Below are 14,837 nucleotides of genomic sequence, written 5' to 3'. Positions count from 1 at the left end.
AGGAAGTTGTTCAGTCGTGTCCTACTCTTTGCGAACCCATGGACTATAGTCTGCCTGGCTCCTCCGTCCATGGGATTTCCCAGGCAAGAATACTGGAGTGGATTGGCATTTCCTTCTCCTTGGGATCTTTCTGACCCAGGGATAGAACCCAGGTCTCCCGCATTGCAGGCAGACTCTTTACCGTCTGAGCCACCTGGAAAGCTTCCCTTCCCTTCCTGTCATAGGAATCTGAGGCTAAAGTGAGAGTGCATCTTATTTTCTCAACAAAAAGTTAGATCACAGCATAGGATGAAGAGTTTCTTTCCAGCTTCATGCATTTGTTCATTTGAAGATACTTTTCTTAAGAGAGTATTCAAATTAAGTTCTATTTGGTTATATATTTAGGAGAAGGCAGTGGCACCCCACTCCAGTACTCTTGCCTGGAAAATCCCATGGATGGAGGACCCTGGTGGGCTGCAGTCCATGGGGTCGCTAAGAGTCGGACACGACTGAGCGACTTCACTTTCACTTTTCACTTTAATGCACTGGGGAAGGAAATGGCAACCCACTCCAGTGTTCTTGCCTGGAGAATCCCAGGGACGGGGGAGCCTGGTGGGCTGCCGTCTATGGGGTCGCACAGAGTCGGACACAACTGAAGCGACTTAGCAGCAGCAGCAGCAGCAGCTATTGAAAGCACTAGATTCCATGAAACCAGATGTTATTTTTGGAACTTTCAGAGCACATATGATGCAACAATATGAATAAATTTCACAAACAAAAGACTGAGCTAGAGAAACTAGGCACAAGGAGTTCATACAAGCTAAACTATGATTTTTATATTTAAGAAGCATTTTTCCCTCAGTTTCTTAGAACAGGATTCTTATTTTGCTCTACTTGAAAGTGATTCATATGTATACCTGTGGCTGATTCATGTTGATGTTTGGCAGAAAACAACAAAATTTTGTATAGCAATTATCCTTCAATTAAAAAATAAATAAAATTTTTAAAAAGAAGATGATTTTTGATTTAATAATACCAAGAAGAGCTAAACACCCAGCTGTTTCCAGTCTATTTCTACACAGTCTATCCCACCAGGATCATTACCCACAAAAGAAACATTTATTGGAGTTAGCTTGAAATTATGAGAGTACATTGTAGCCTCCTAAAACCATGACAGGCTGTCTTGGTAGGTCCTCAGACCTTTCCAAATACCTGTTGTATATCAGGCACTATGCTAAGTACTGAGGATACTTCTCAAGAAGCTCCCAATCTAATGGGTGACCGCTTCCATCCTATATGCAGAGTGTCCATCCTAGAGACTTGAGAAAGGCTTCCTGGCAGAAGTGACCCCTGTGCTGAGTTTGCTGGATGAGGAAAGTGAAGTAAGGAATGAGTTCCAGGCAGGCAGAGGTCTGGAACATGAGACAGCCTGCTTTGTATGAAGTAGTCATTAGTGAGTGGGAAAGGACAGGCTAAAGCGGTTAATGGGGAAGGAAAAGGGAAATCTCACCATGAGAGTCTCCTTTAAAGAGGCTTGGCCTGTAGGTGATGGAGCCATTGAAAGAGTCTGAGCAGTGGAGTGAAACGATCAGATTGAAGTTCTATATAGATCATTCTGGGAGCACAGTTGAAAGATAAATTTTGACCTATGATAAAAATTTTCTAGAAAATAATTTACTCATGTTTTTGTTTTCTCAGGATTATTTTAAGGCATAAACAGGGAAGCACATAAGTATCAATTCAGACTAACACAACATTGAAAAGAAGTTATACTGTAAAAGTTTTTTTAAAAGTAGCAGTTCAGATGGCAATGAATGAAATTATGTGATATATAGGTGGGGTGGGCCCACTTATTTTTATTTAAGTCATTTTGAAAGAGCAATTATTTCATTGTCATCTAATAAACTAAAAAGTCACCTGTAACTAAGCAAACCAGCTTCAAAAGCTCAATTTTTTTTATGATATGGTCAGTAATAATTTCAGAAAGATTATAATTTCAGTCTGTGTAAGTTGGATCACATGAAAATATGAAATCAATATTTCTGTTCTTTTAATTAATTTTAGTTAAATGAAGGCAAAAAGATTAGTTGCCTGCATTTTTTATTTTTTACAAAAGTCTTTTACCCTTATTTGATTCTGTTTATCTCCTGACTGGATTATAACTGTTAAGAATTAAATGTTGCAACTGACATCCTCTTTTCAATTCAAGGTTACAAACAAAAATTATGTCAGGTTCCTCTCTGGCTGGCAGCAAGAGAATAAACCACGTGTCCTCCTGTTTGACCAAATGCCCACCGTACCACTGCTCTACAAGGTACTTTAGGTGTCCGGGTAATGTTTCCTCTTATTTTGGTGATTTTCCTTTTTATAAGTAATAGCTCACCCCATGAGAAATGTTTGAAGACCAGCAATTTGCCTCAAAGCACCGAATGCTGAGGACCTACTGATGCTATTACTAGGCTAGCACTTTCCACACACACAGTAGCAGTTAATCTTCAGAAGAACCCAACAGTACAGATTATGATCCCTATTTTATAGACCAAAATACTGAAGTTTATATGGTTGTATAACCTGCCCAAGGTCTCCCTGCAGTGGGTTGAATATTGACTCCTCTGAAGCCTGATTCCAAACCTGCCCTCTGAATGATACTGTACTGCACTTGCACACCTCTGGTTATCACTGTGACAGGAGATGAGAGGAAAGTGCCATTGGCATGGTCACTTGGGGTACAGGTTGTAGAGACGTGGGTGGACCTAGAGTCTGTCATACAAAGTGAAGTAAGTCAGAAAGAGAAAAACAAATATATAGCAACGCATATATGTGGATTCTAGAAAAATGGTACAGATGAACCTAGTTCCAGGGCAGGAATAGAGATGCAGACGTAGAGAATGGATGGGTGGACGTAGCGGGGGAAGGGGAGAGTGAGATGAATTGGGAGATTAGGTTTGAGATAAATACACTACCGTGTGTAAAATAGGTAGCTTGTGGGAACTTGCTGTACAGCACAGGGAACTCAGCTTGATGCTCTGTGATGACCTAGAGGAGTGAGATTGAGGGTTGGGGAGGCGGAGGGACATCAAAGAGGGAGGGGATATATGTATACGCACAGCTGATTCACCTTGTTGTACAGCTCACAACATTGTAAAGCAGTTATACTCCAGTTTAGAAAAATAAATAGTAGTTGGGGTACAGGTAATTCCCCAAACCTCTCACCCCCAGCACAGATCTCAGTAAAATGAATATCTTGCTCTGTCTGAAAAACAGTGTTAATTGTTATTCAGCTTTGTTGGTATGGATTTTTCACCTAAAGGACCTTAGAATTCCTACAAGAGTACAAGGGTGTTGCAGCCTGAGTGGGCCCATAGAAGCTAGCATTCAAACACCCACTGATTAGAACGAGTCACACTTAATTTAGATGCTGTGCTACCAATTTCATTTCTTCTTCTCTGTTACTCCCTAACAGTTGACTGCTTTCGCGTACAAAGATTACTTGTCATTTGGATATGTGTATGTCGGTTTGAGAGGGGCAGAAGAGATGACAAGGCAATATGACGTCAATGTCTATACCCCCACCATCCTGATCTTTAAAGAACACATCCACAAGCCTGCAGACGTCATCCAGGTACGTGGGTGTCGCCTTGTTTCAACATGGCCCTCCCGTTTTCTCTCAAGGTGTCATATACAAATAAATAGCAAAGTGGAGCAGAGTAGGAGAGGAGAAGAAACTAGTTTTAATCTCTCCCTTTAGGGACTTCCCTGGCAGTCCAGTGGTTAAGACTCTGAGCTTCTGCTGCAGGGGGCACAGGTCTGACCCCTAGTCAGGGAACTAAGATCCCTTATGCCTTGTGGTGCAGCCTAAATAAAATAAAGCTTTCAAAAATCTCAGACCTGTCTGTTGTATGTCAGACAGTATGCTAAGTACTGAGGATACTTCTCAAGCAGCTCTCAATCTAATGGGTGACTGTTTCCTTCTATGAAGGAAATTCTTAAAGTCATAGAGTTTAAAAATGAGTTGTTTAAAAAATATGATTTGGTACTATTCTGCTTACAAAGATAATCTTTTGACAGAAAGTAGAATGGCGGTGGCCAGAAGTTGGAGGAAGAAGAAATAGGGAGTTAGTGTGTAAGGGGCACAATTTCACTTTGGGAAGGCGAAAAAGTTCTGGAGATGGATGGCGGATGATGGTTGCAGAGCAGCGTGAATGGTTAATGCCACAGACTCATACGCTTGAAAATGGTTAAAATGGTAATTTTATGTGCTCTGTAACCACAAAAACAGAACAATAAATAATAGTCATCTTTGACCTCTAAAAAACTCCTATTTGAAAAAATCAACAATCTTATTCTAAAACAAGTTATAAAAATAATTTTAAGGCTTCAGTATAGAACAGTAATTAAAAGGAATAAGAAAAAAATACTCTTTCATTTCATCCCATTAATCCCTTGGAAGGTTTTAGTTTTATAATTAAATATTCAAAAGTGGGTAGGTGTTGAATTGTGAGGAGAGCTTTTAAAAAGACTTTCATTGTACTGAGATCTTGTAGGTGAGTAAAAGTTATTTCATCTTGCTCCAAAATATATACATTAAAATCACTGAGAAAAAAAATGTATACACTAACTCAGACAACATACAGTGACTATTCATCTGATCTTAAAATAGGAAAGGGCTAAAAGTGTTGGGAAAAATCTTATTGGGAAAATCTTAATAACTTGATTATAAGCTTTACATTTTTATAGAAAGACTTAAATTTTCTGACTAAACAATAAGGGAAATATTTACAACCAATATAAAAGGAATTATTATCTCTCATTTCCAAAGAGCTGCTTCTAATCAAAGAAATCAACCCCAAACTTCTTGAGAATAACCACTTAATGAGTACAGAGTTTTCTTTTGGGATGATGAAAATGTTTGTAACTAGATAATCGAGGCCAGGGTTACACAACACTGTGATATACTAAAATGCCGCTGAGTTACACACTAAAATGGTTAATTTCATGTTACGTTACTCTTATCCTAGTTTAAATTTCCCCCCAAAATGGGTGAAGCAGATGAATAAAATCCTGAGAAAAGATTCAAGTTGCTAATAAACACCTTGGTTTTTTTTAAGTATTTATTTATTTATTCAGCTGTGCTGGGTCTTCATTGCAGCATGCAGGATCTTTAGTTGCAACTTTAGGGTGGGATCTAGATTCCCTGACCAGGAATCAAACCCAGGGCCCCTGCCTTCAGAACGCAGAATCTCAGCCACTAGATCACCAAGGAGATCTCAGTAAACACTTTAAAAAAGTAAATCTCACTAATAATCAGAGAAAAGCAATTTACATTTCCTTCTCTCATCAAATTGTTAATGATTTTTAAAGTAAAAATACGCAGTAGAGTTGAAGGTACAGAGAAACTGGCACTTCTCTGCCTTGCCTTGCTGGAAGAAGCTTCAAAAATTCTCAGGAAAAAAAATAGTTTTCAGAAAAGTGATTGGGTGATAAAATATCAACTGCCTAGCAAAACAGCACTCCTGAGTACCTGCTGTGTGCCAAACACTGCTCTGTGTACTGAGGGTACAGCCTTGAACAAAATCAGCAGATTCCCTGTCCTGGGTTCTAGTGGGGACAATGATCATTATGACACACTCTGTCAGGGTATATTATATAGTGATGTGTGCTAAAGAAAAAAATAAAACAGGAGAGAGGAATGCAGGGCATTAGGGGAAAGGGCTCACATTTTTAAGGTGGACCAGCCAAGAAGGGCCTCATTAAAATGGTGACACTTGAGTAAAGAATTGAGGGAGACAAGATTACCTTTTAGGACTCTATCCTAAAGGAATAGGAACTCAGGCAAAGAATTACATACAGAGATGTTAAATATCATTCACAATACCAAAAATGAGGGGGAAATATAAACATCCAACGGTAGGGTAATTATTGATACCATACCTCCCAGATGTGCACGCTCAGTCATTCGGTTGTGTCCAACTCTGCAACCCCATGGGCTGTAGTCTGCCAGCCTTCTCTGCCTGTAGAATTTTCCAGGCATAAATACTGTAGTGGGTTGCCATTTCCTTCTCCAGGGATCTTCTCGACCCAAGTATTGAACCCCAGTCTCCTGCTGCTCCTGCATTGGCAAGCAGATTCTTTACCACTAAGCCACCTGGGAAGCCCCACATCCCAAATAGGGACTGTTATATAGCCATTTAAAATGGCAGTTTGCTTGGACTTCTTTGGTAGTCCAGTGGTTAAGAATTCGTCTTGCAATGCAAAGGTTACAGGTTCGATCTCTGGTCAGGGAACTTAAGATCCCACATATCACAGAGCAACTAAACCTATGTACTCTGGAGCCCATGAGACACAACTAGAGTCCGTGCACCCCAAGAAAAAATCCTGTGTGAGGCAACCAAGATCTGATGCAGCCGAAATAAATGAATAAATAAAAAATTTTAAAATAAAAATTAAATAAAAAATAAAATGGCAATTTGCAAATAATTAATGATGGGGATAATTTTCATAACATAATGTTAACAAGCAGGATGCAAAATTGTATATGCTGTTTATAATACACTGCTCTCAACTTTGTATAGTGAATATTATTTCAGTGTTTGGGTTTCTAAAAATCGCTATAATGAACACATATTTTTTAATGTTACTTTTAAAAAATCAACAAGAGCCCTTTGATAGTTTCTCTTCTAAGAGGCTAGAGTGAAGAGAAAGAGATGTTCTATAAAAATCCTTTATTTCGTTCATTCAATACATTCATTGCCTGCTTGCTGAGCACTAAATACAGAACAGCTCTGACATCCAGAGTTAGTCTTTGTCCTGAGTCTTTATCAGGCTCAGAGTCTGGGGAGGAGAAAGACCTAAAGGCAGTTTTCATCCACTGTAGTAGGTGTCTCCCTTAGATGCAGGTGCACTCTGGGTGCCATGGGAAGGAGGAAGGTTACCTCAGACTGTGAGACTAAGGTAAGGAGCCAGACAGGGAGAGTGGATAGTAAGGGAAGAAGAGCAGGTTTAAAAAGAAGACAATGAGTTCAGTTGTGGACATAAGAATTAAAACTGAAAAAAAAATTAAAACTGCCTAGGAGCTCCTTGGCAGTCCAGTGGCTAAGACCTTGCACTCCCAATGCAGGGCACCTAGGTTCAATCCCTGATCTGGGAACTAGTTCCCACATGCCAAAAGTAAAGATCCCACACGCCACAACAAAGATAGAAGATCCCATGTGCCACAACTAAGACCCAGTGCAGCCAAATAAACAGATAAATATTTTTACAAAGGAAAGAAAGAAAGAACTGCCTTTAGGAGATCTAAGGGGAGGTGTGCCTCCTTAGATTTCCTAAGGAGGCAGGGATCTAGATCTGAGGAAAGGCAGAAGGTGATCTCCCAGGCATCGTATGTTATGTAAGGAGAGGAGGGAGCCAAGGACGAAACTCTGAACAACAACCAGCAAATAAAAATGAGGGGGTGCCTGATGGCAGCTAAGCAGGAGCCAAGACAGCGAGTCAGGAAGCAAGCAAACACCAGTTGTGGAAGAGAGGAAGGTCATCTCAATCCAAGATTAATCTATAAGATTTCCTAAATTGCTTTCTAGTAATACATGTACCCTTGAGAATTGTTATCTGCTTATTCCCTGGGGAAAATTATAAATCAAATACATTAATAAAATTACCAGAACAATGGATGCTTTACCAATTTGCTCTTTTATTTTCAATAATCTTATTTATTTTCATTTATGCATTTTTGGCTGCTGCACTGCATCTTCACTATGGTGGCTTCTCTTGTTGCAGAGCACAGGTTCTAGAGCACACGGGCTTCAGTGCTTATGGTGTGGGGACCCAAATACCCACGGCATGTGGCATCTTCCCAAATCAGGAATTGAACCCATGTCCCCTGCATTGGCAGGTGGATTCCTAACCACCGGACCACTGGAAAGTCCCCAGTTTGCTCTTTATGAATATAAAAATGCATTCTTAACGTAAACTGAGTCTTTGCAATGACGAGAGGCTTAGTGTAACACTGGTAGCACTGGTGGTTTCTCTTGACTCTAGGTAATTTGTTTCTATTTCGTGTATCATGTATGGCAACATGAGAATGGGTTTATTCATGCTTCTGTTGATGGACGTGTGAATATTTGCATCGTGAAATGAGATGGGACATGTCCTCCCTTCTTCCCATCTCAGAAAGACTTTACAGAAGATTAGATTGTCTTCCTTTAAGGTCTGGTCAAAACCACCTACAAAGCCATCTCAGCCTGAATTTGTGTTTAAGGAAATATTTTTGACTACTGACTCATTTTCTTTAATGGTTATAGTACTATTTTTTCTTTTTTTCAAGTATTGTTTTATTTTTCCTAGAGATTTTTCTGTTTCACCTAAATTTTCAAATTTAAATATCTAATATACATATATATGTGTACACTTTTGTTTTAGTTTCGGCAACATAGGTTGTGATTCCTCCACATCATCCTTGGTAATGGTTACCTGTGCTTTCTCTCTTTATTTTCATGATTGGTTTTACCAGAGGTGTGTCAAAGAATGAATTAGCTCCAAAGAATTAGCTCCAAAGAATGAATGTTGGTTTGTTCTTATATTTTTATTTTGCTTTATTTCTATTTTTCTCTTTATTATTTCCTTCTTTCTACTTTTGTGTTTTTGCTGTAACTTCGTGATAGGGATATCTAGTTCATCAATTTCTTTTCTATTACATTCATTTTTTAATACTTGTTTGTTTTATTCTTTGGTCTTCATTGCAGCAGGTGGAATTTTTCACTGCAGCTCCCAGACTCCAGAGCACATTGGCTCTGTAGTTTGCAGCACGTGGGCTCAGTTGATGGGCCCCAAGGGCTTAGCTGCTCCACAGCATGTGCGATCTTGGTGCCCCAACCAGGGATCGAACCCACGTCCCCTGTATTGGGAGGCAGGTTCTTAACTACTGGAACACAATGGGGGTCCCCTGTTGTTCCCTGGACTAGGAAATGGCAACCCACTCCACTATTCTTGCCTGGAAAATTCCACTGGACAGAGGAGCCAGATGGGCTACTACAGTCCATGCAGCTGCAAAGAACTGGACAGGAGTGAGCAACTGAGCACACACACACTCCAAATACTAATTTATCTGCATCCCAAAGTTTTGATAAATAATATTTTCACTGATCACTCCAAATTAAAAATATTTTCTTACGTCTGATATGCTCTCTTCTCAGATCAAGAAGTTGCTCAGAGTTTCTTAATTTCTAAGCATAAAGCAATTTTCTGGTTCATATCTTGCATTGATGTCTTGATTAATTGTGGTCAGAGAACCTGGTATACATAATTTCAGTTCTTTGAAATATATGAAAATTAATAATAACAAAGTGGTCATCATACAGTTTTGTAGTCCATCTTTTATACTCAATAACATTGCTACTTTGAAGTTTATTTTTAATTACTCAGTTTACTATAAATCTCGAATGGAAGTAAATTTGCCTAAAAACTCAAAATTATTGACTTTTTCAATCTGCCAGCATAAAACAGTCTACAGAAGTTCCCCGAGCACTTGATTTTTCCTTTGACCTGAAATAATTGCATCATTGCTTTCAGCCCCACATTGTTGGGAAAATACCACATGTTTATTTGTTCAAACAGGTCTAACTTTCTTGGTTTTATTTCTTTAGCCAGGCTCAGCCATATTTTTATTAAACTGTAAGTCAAGCCCATTCTCAGTGAGAAAACTGAGTAAGAATCAACTGTCTCTTGGTTTTTCTCCAGGCCCGAGGTATGAAGAGGCAGGTCATTGATGACTTTATCACCCAAAACAAGTATCTGTTGGCAGCCAGGCTCACCAGCCAGAAGTTGTTCCATGAACTCTGCCCTGTGAAACGATCTCACCGACAAAGGAAGTAAGGACTGAAGGCCTTGCCCCTGCTCATCATGTCACATGTTACTGAAAGGCAGTTAAACATTGACCCTGGGACAGTCAGAATCTATGCTTCACGTTGCAAACAGATGAACATAGATGAACAGCTATGATAATAGAGGGGTATGTCAGTCCAGGGCACTTTAGGACCAAATGATTGGCTGTGCCAGAGAAGATCCCCCTGAGAGCTGAGCCCTGAAGAGTGAGTAGGTTCTGCCAGGTGTCAGGGAGAGCCTGTGAAGCTCGGTGAAGAGGGAGAATGCTGCTGTTGCTACCAGAGTGCCCCACACAGGGCAGACCCCTGCAGATCTGGGAGAGGAGCCAGGTAAATGACTGAACAGTAGGGCAGTGAGGGTGCTGAGGAAATGGTAAAATAATTAGCTGGGCATGGCATGGCTGAGGCATCCTCATGCATACATAGCATCTGAAAAGTCTGGAAAGACAGGGAAAACACTTCTTATTGCTCTTTCAGATTAAGGAGCCAGTGCCTTTAAATTTAGGGCTATTTCATCTGTGAAAGGTATCTGGATATGAAAGGAAACCATTTTGATCACATTATTTGAAAATACAACTAAAATACTTTTTAAAATAGGAACCATCCCCTATGTTTCCAGACTTTTCAGATTCCTGTATAGACTAAGATTTAATTAAATATAAGGAAGATGATCCTGGACTTTGAGGATTATTATTTATACAGCCTTCAAAAAATATCCCAGTCCACACACTCCTCCCCTTTGTTTCCACCCCCACCCTAGCCAGGCCAGTGTCACCTCTCGCCGAGGCCACCGTGTTGCCTCCTACCCTCCTCTGCCTCCACTCCACTCTCACACCCTCGGTCAGTTCTCCACGGCAGCCAGTGATCGTCCTCCTCACACTGTGAATTGGAGTGAGTCCCCCTCCGTCTCTGGGTCTTTGCACTTGCAATGCTCTTGGCCTGGAGCGCTCTGACCTCACTTCCTCTTGTGGCACCTCATTCAGGTCTCTGCTCCAGCATCACCTTCCCAGATGACATTTCCCTGAGCAGCCTGTCTGATGGAGCATGACTCCCAGCCCACCCTGCACGCTTTCCCCTTCACGTTTTTTTCCCCTAACACTTACCACTACTTGTCATGATCTTCCTGCCTATCTATCTGTTTTTTTGTCTGCCCTCCCCACTGGATTATAAGTCCCACAAGGGCAAGAACAGGGCTTCCCAGGTGGCTCAGTAGTGAAGAATTCGCCTGCCAAAGCAGGAGACATGGTTTGATCCCTCAATCGTAAAGATACCCTGGAGGAAGAAATGGTAATCCACTCCAGTAATCTTGCCTGGGGAATCCCGTGGACAGAGGAGCCTGGTGGGCTACAGTCCATGGAATTGCAAAGAGTCAGACACAACTAAGTGACTGAGCATAAGGGCAAGAACATTGTCTTATCTGGCATCATCTAGTAAGTGCTAAGTAGTATCTTGGAGAAAGAATGCCTGATATGAATGATTAGATGAATTTGCCATTGGAACCACAGCATAGGAAGCCCTTCAGAATGAGGCCCAGTGGCCCTGGCCTGAGATAGGGTTAACCAGCCCTGCCTGAAGTGGAAGAACTAGAACAGGTGCCTTCTGAAAAGCCCTTCTGCATCAGCAGTTCAGTGACTGTTGCCTTCAAGGGCATTTGCAAATGTTGTGAAGTTTGATGTGGGGAGAGCATCCATGGAATCGCAGTCCATGTTTAGACTTTAGTTTACTAACTAAACTTTAGTTTAGAAAGAAGCAGGTCCTTAATGCCTTGAACATCTTATCTCATTGGCAACCCTCATGCAGCTTTGGTTTCTAAAATGTGCTGGTTTTCTCTGTAAATGACTTCTCCTCTCCTTCACCTTCACTTGCCATTCAGGTTCTAGCCATGGCCTCGGGGATTAGTTACATAGTCTTTTCTTTTGTTGACGTGCAGGTACTGTGTGGTTTTACTGACCGCTGAGGCTACTAAGTTGAGCAAACCCTTCGAGGCGTTCCTATCCTTTGCCCTGGCAAACACACAGGACACCGTGAGGTTCGTGCACGTCTACAGCAATCGGCAGCAGGAATTTGCCAGCACCTTACTGCCAGACAGTGACACGTTTCAAGGGAAATCAGCGGTGAGTCGTGGGTTCTCTCCTGGTCCCAAGCTCTTCACAAACATGTGGCACTTAATTCCATGTTCGCCTTCCTTAAGAGTTTTGAATATAGAGTCCAGGAAATCCAGAAATCTCTGAAGCCTGTTTTGTTTTTTTTCTGAGTGCTTGGAAACCATTTGACCTGTTTTTTGGCCCTGTCCTGTGGCATGTGGGATCTTAGTTCCCCAACCAGAGATCAAACCTATGCCCACTGCATTGGAAGTGCAGAGTCTTAGCCACTAGACCACCAGGGAAGTCCCTGAAAGCACTCTTAAACGAGTCTCTTACCCTGCTGATTTCACCTCCTGACTTTTCAACCTTGGACCTTCACAAAAGGCATCTTTCCTCTGGTAAGGATTAAAGAGCATCCCCAGTCCCTTTCAGCTGTCTTTCCCCTGTGCAGGTCAAGTCTTAACGGTATCTAGTTTGTAGAGTCTCGCTTAGGCAACCATTAATATGCTTTTCAGTGTCTCCCTCCTGTACTTCTGCTGCTTTTATTTCATCCTAATTGACCTTACCCTTCCTTTCCTCCCTTGTCATCACTCTGCACAGAAGCATGAAATTCTTTGTCATTTTCATCATCTTGGTAATCATGGGAAGGGAAATTTGCTCAGTCATGTCCAACTTTTTGTGACCCCATAGGCTATACAGTCCATGGGATTCTGGAATGGGTAACCTTTCCCTTCTCCAGGGGATCTTCCCAAACCAGGGATTGAACCCAGGTCTTCCCCGTTGCAGGCAGATTCTTTACCAGCTGAGCTACAAGGGAAGCCCAACAATACTAGAGTGGGTAGCTTATCCCTTCTCCAGCGGATCTTCCCGAACCAGGAATCAAATCAAGGTCTCCTGCATTGCAGGCAGATTCTTTACCTACTGAACTGATTTTCACAGGAAAATCTCTGAAAAAAAACAAAGGTTTGCTTTATTATAACATTAAGTCAGGGACTTCACTAGTGGTCCAGTGACTAAGACTCTGTGCTCCCAGTGCAGTGAGCCCAAGTTTGACCCTTGGTCAGGGAACTGGATCCCACAAGCCACAACTAAGGGTTCGCATGCTGCAGCTAAGACCCAGCAGAGCCAAATAAATAAATAAATGTTAAAAAAATTAGAAGTTACAGAACAAAATCTATTGACAAGAAAGAGCTTTAACTTTTAACAAAGTTAACTTTGAAAGTCACCATAAAACTAATTTCTTTTGTCAGAAAAGTGGAAATCTCTTGCAGATATGGCATACTCATTCATATCTGTGCTTGAGCTTCACTAGACCCTTTTTTCCATCGTCTCTGGGGAAAAAACCAACAGTCATTTCCCATTCTCTTGAGAATTCTAATGGTTTTTCACCTCTTTTTCTCCCAGGTGTCTATCTTAGAAAGGCGCAACACGGCAGGGCGGGTGGTGTATAAAACCCTGGAGGATCCCTGGACTGGGAGTGAGAGTGACAAATTCATCCTTTTGGGTTATCTGGACCAACTGCGGAAAGACCCAGCTCTTCTGTCGTCGGAAGCTGTGCTCCCCGACTTGACCGATGAACTTGCCCCTGTAAGCACGCGGCCCAGGCGAGTGGGCGCTGGGCAGGGCTCCCAAGCTGTCAGAGCTGCAGTGCCCTGTCAGGGATGGGGGGCTTCTCCCTCCGGGGCTCAGGGTCCAGTCCTGACCCCTTTTCTTCTTCCACAGATTTTTCTTCTTCGGTGGCTCTACTCTGCTTCTGACTACATCTCAGACTGCTGGGACAGCATATTTCACAACAACTGGTAGGAATATTGCCAGATTGAATTTCTCTTGCTGTTACTTACCAGGACTGCTGTTTTTCATTTGAAAAAAGGTCCACTCTTTGATTTCAGTATAGACTCCATCTGGGCAGGTGGAAGAGTGTTTCCATATTTTCAAAGAATATTCCCCTTTCTCTGTCTTTCAATAACTTCCCTTTTGTAATATTTGCCGTTTTGACCCTTGCCCATAGGTTGGGAAAGAAAGGATCACCCCAGCTTCCCTTCCAGATAGCAGAGCCTGGGACTGCGCTCCTCACCAGAGCACCTTGGTGCCCAGCACAGGGCTGACGCACATGTAGTCCAGTGAATCGAGACACAAACTAACCAGTGAATTAATCAGAGAGGGCAAGGGCACTCCCACCACCCCCTCCCCAATGAGACCACGAGCTCCTGAGGGTAGACCACGTTCCACCCACGTCTGTGCTTCCTGGCCACTAGCCCAGCTCCTGAAAAACAGCAGGCCTTTGATGGGTGTCTGCAGGTGAATAAAATTTCAGAACACCTAGAGGAGCTCTTAGAGAAGTCAACTTTCTTCTCCCTACTGTACCCCTCTGGGCCACATCTGAATTAGTCTGACCAAAAAAAAAAAAAAAAGATCAAAATAAAAGAAGTAATTCCATAGACTTTCTAGTCAACTCATATTACCCTTGATGTCAGAATGTTCCTCCATGTTCACAGCTTAAATCCTTTGTTACCCCTCTTGTTGTTTCCTTCTGCAGAATCCATTCAGCACAGTCTGAGGTACAAAGTCAAACTTTTTAAATAGGTGATCTGTGAATTAGAACACTGAGGAAAATAATCTCTACTTTTACCACTACCGCAAAAAAATCCTCTATTTGTATGAAATTAGAAAATGTTTATTGAGGTGAAAGCTTTTTGGTTTGGGGTTATGTAGCGGTTTTTTGAGCCAGAGAGAAGAAACCTGAAACCATTAACTGGCACGTCACAGCAGCCCGCGTAGCACTGACCAGAGCTTGTGAACTTCATTTCAGGCGGGAAATGATGCCCCTTCTGTCCCTGGTTTTCTCTGCCCTCTTCATCCTCTTTGGCACTGTCATCGTTCAAGCTTTCAGGTAAGACCC

At 41.8% G+C, this 14,837-nt stretch overlaps 1 protein-coding gene across 2 annotated transcripts in view; it reads left to right on the top strand.

Annotated features, from left to right (window-relative positions):
- DNAJC16 (DnaJ heat shock protein family (Hsp40) member C16) overlaps positions 1-14,837 on the top strand; it is a 39,749-nt gene that overhangs the window by 19,927 nt on the left and 4,985 nt on the right. For both annotated transcript variants that reach the window (XM_019976405.2, XM_019976404.2), the window contains exons 6-12: positions 2,189-2,293; positions 3,443-3,601; positions 9,712-9,842; positions 11,785-11,968; positions 13,343-13,525; positions 13,661-13,737; positions 14,748-14,828. In XM_019976405.2, the coding sequence (XP_019831964.2) occupies positions 2,189-2,293; positions 3,443-3,601; positions 9,712-9,842; positions 11,785-11,968; positions 13,343-13,525; positions 13,661-13,737; positions 14,748-14,828 (920 nt within the window). The remainder of the gene's footprint in view (positions 1-2,188; positions 2,294-3,442; positions 3,602-9,711; positions 9,843-11,784; positions 11,969-13,342; positions 13,526-13,660; positions 13,738-14,747; positions 14,829-14,837) is intronic.

The sequence above is a fragment of the Bos indicus genome, chromosome 16, assembly GCF_029378745.1.
Source record: "Bos indicus isolate NIAB-ARS_2022 breed Sahiwal x Tharparkar chromosome 16, NIAB-ARS_B.indTharparkar_mat_pri_1.0, whole genome shotgun sequence".
In the NCBI taxonomy this organism is placed as follows: domain Eukaryota; kingdom Metazoa; phylum Chordata; class Mammalia; order Artiodactyla; family Bovidae; genus Bos; species Bos indicus.
This window is presented reverse-complemented; position numbering and strand designations above follow the sequence as displayed.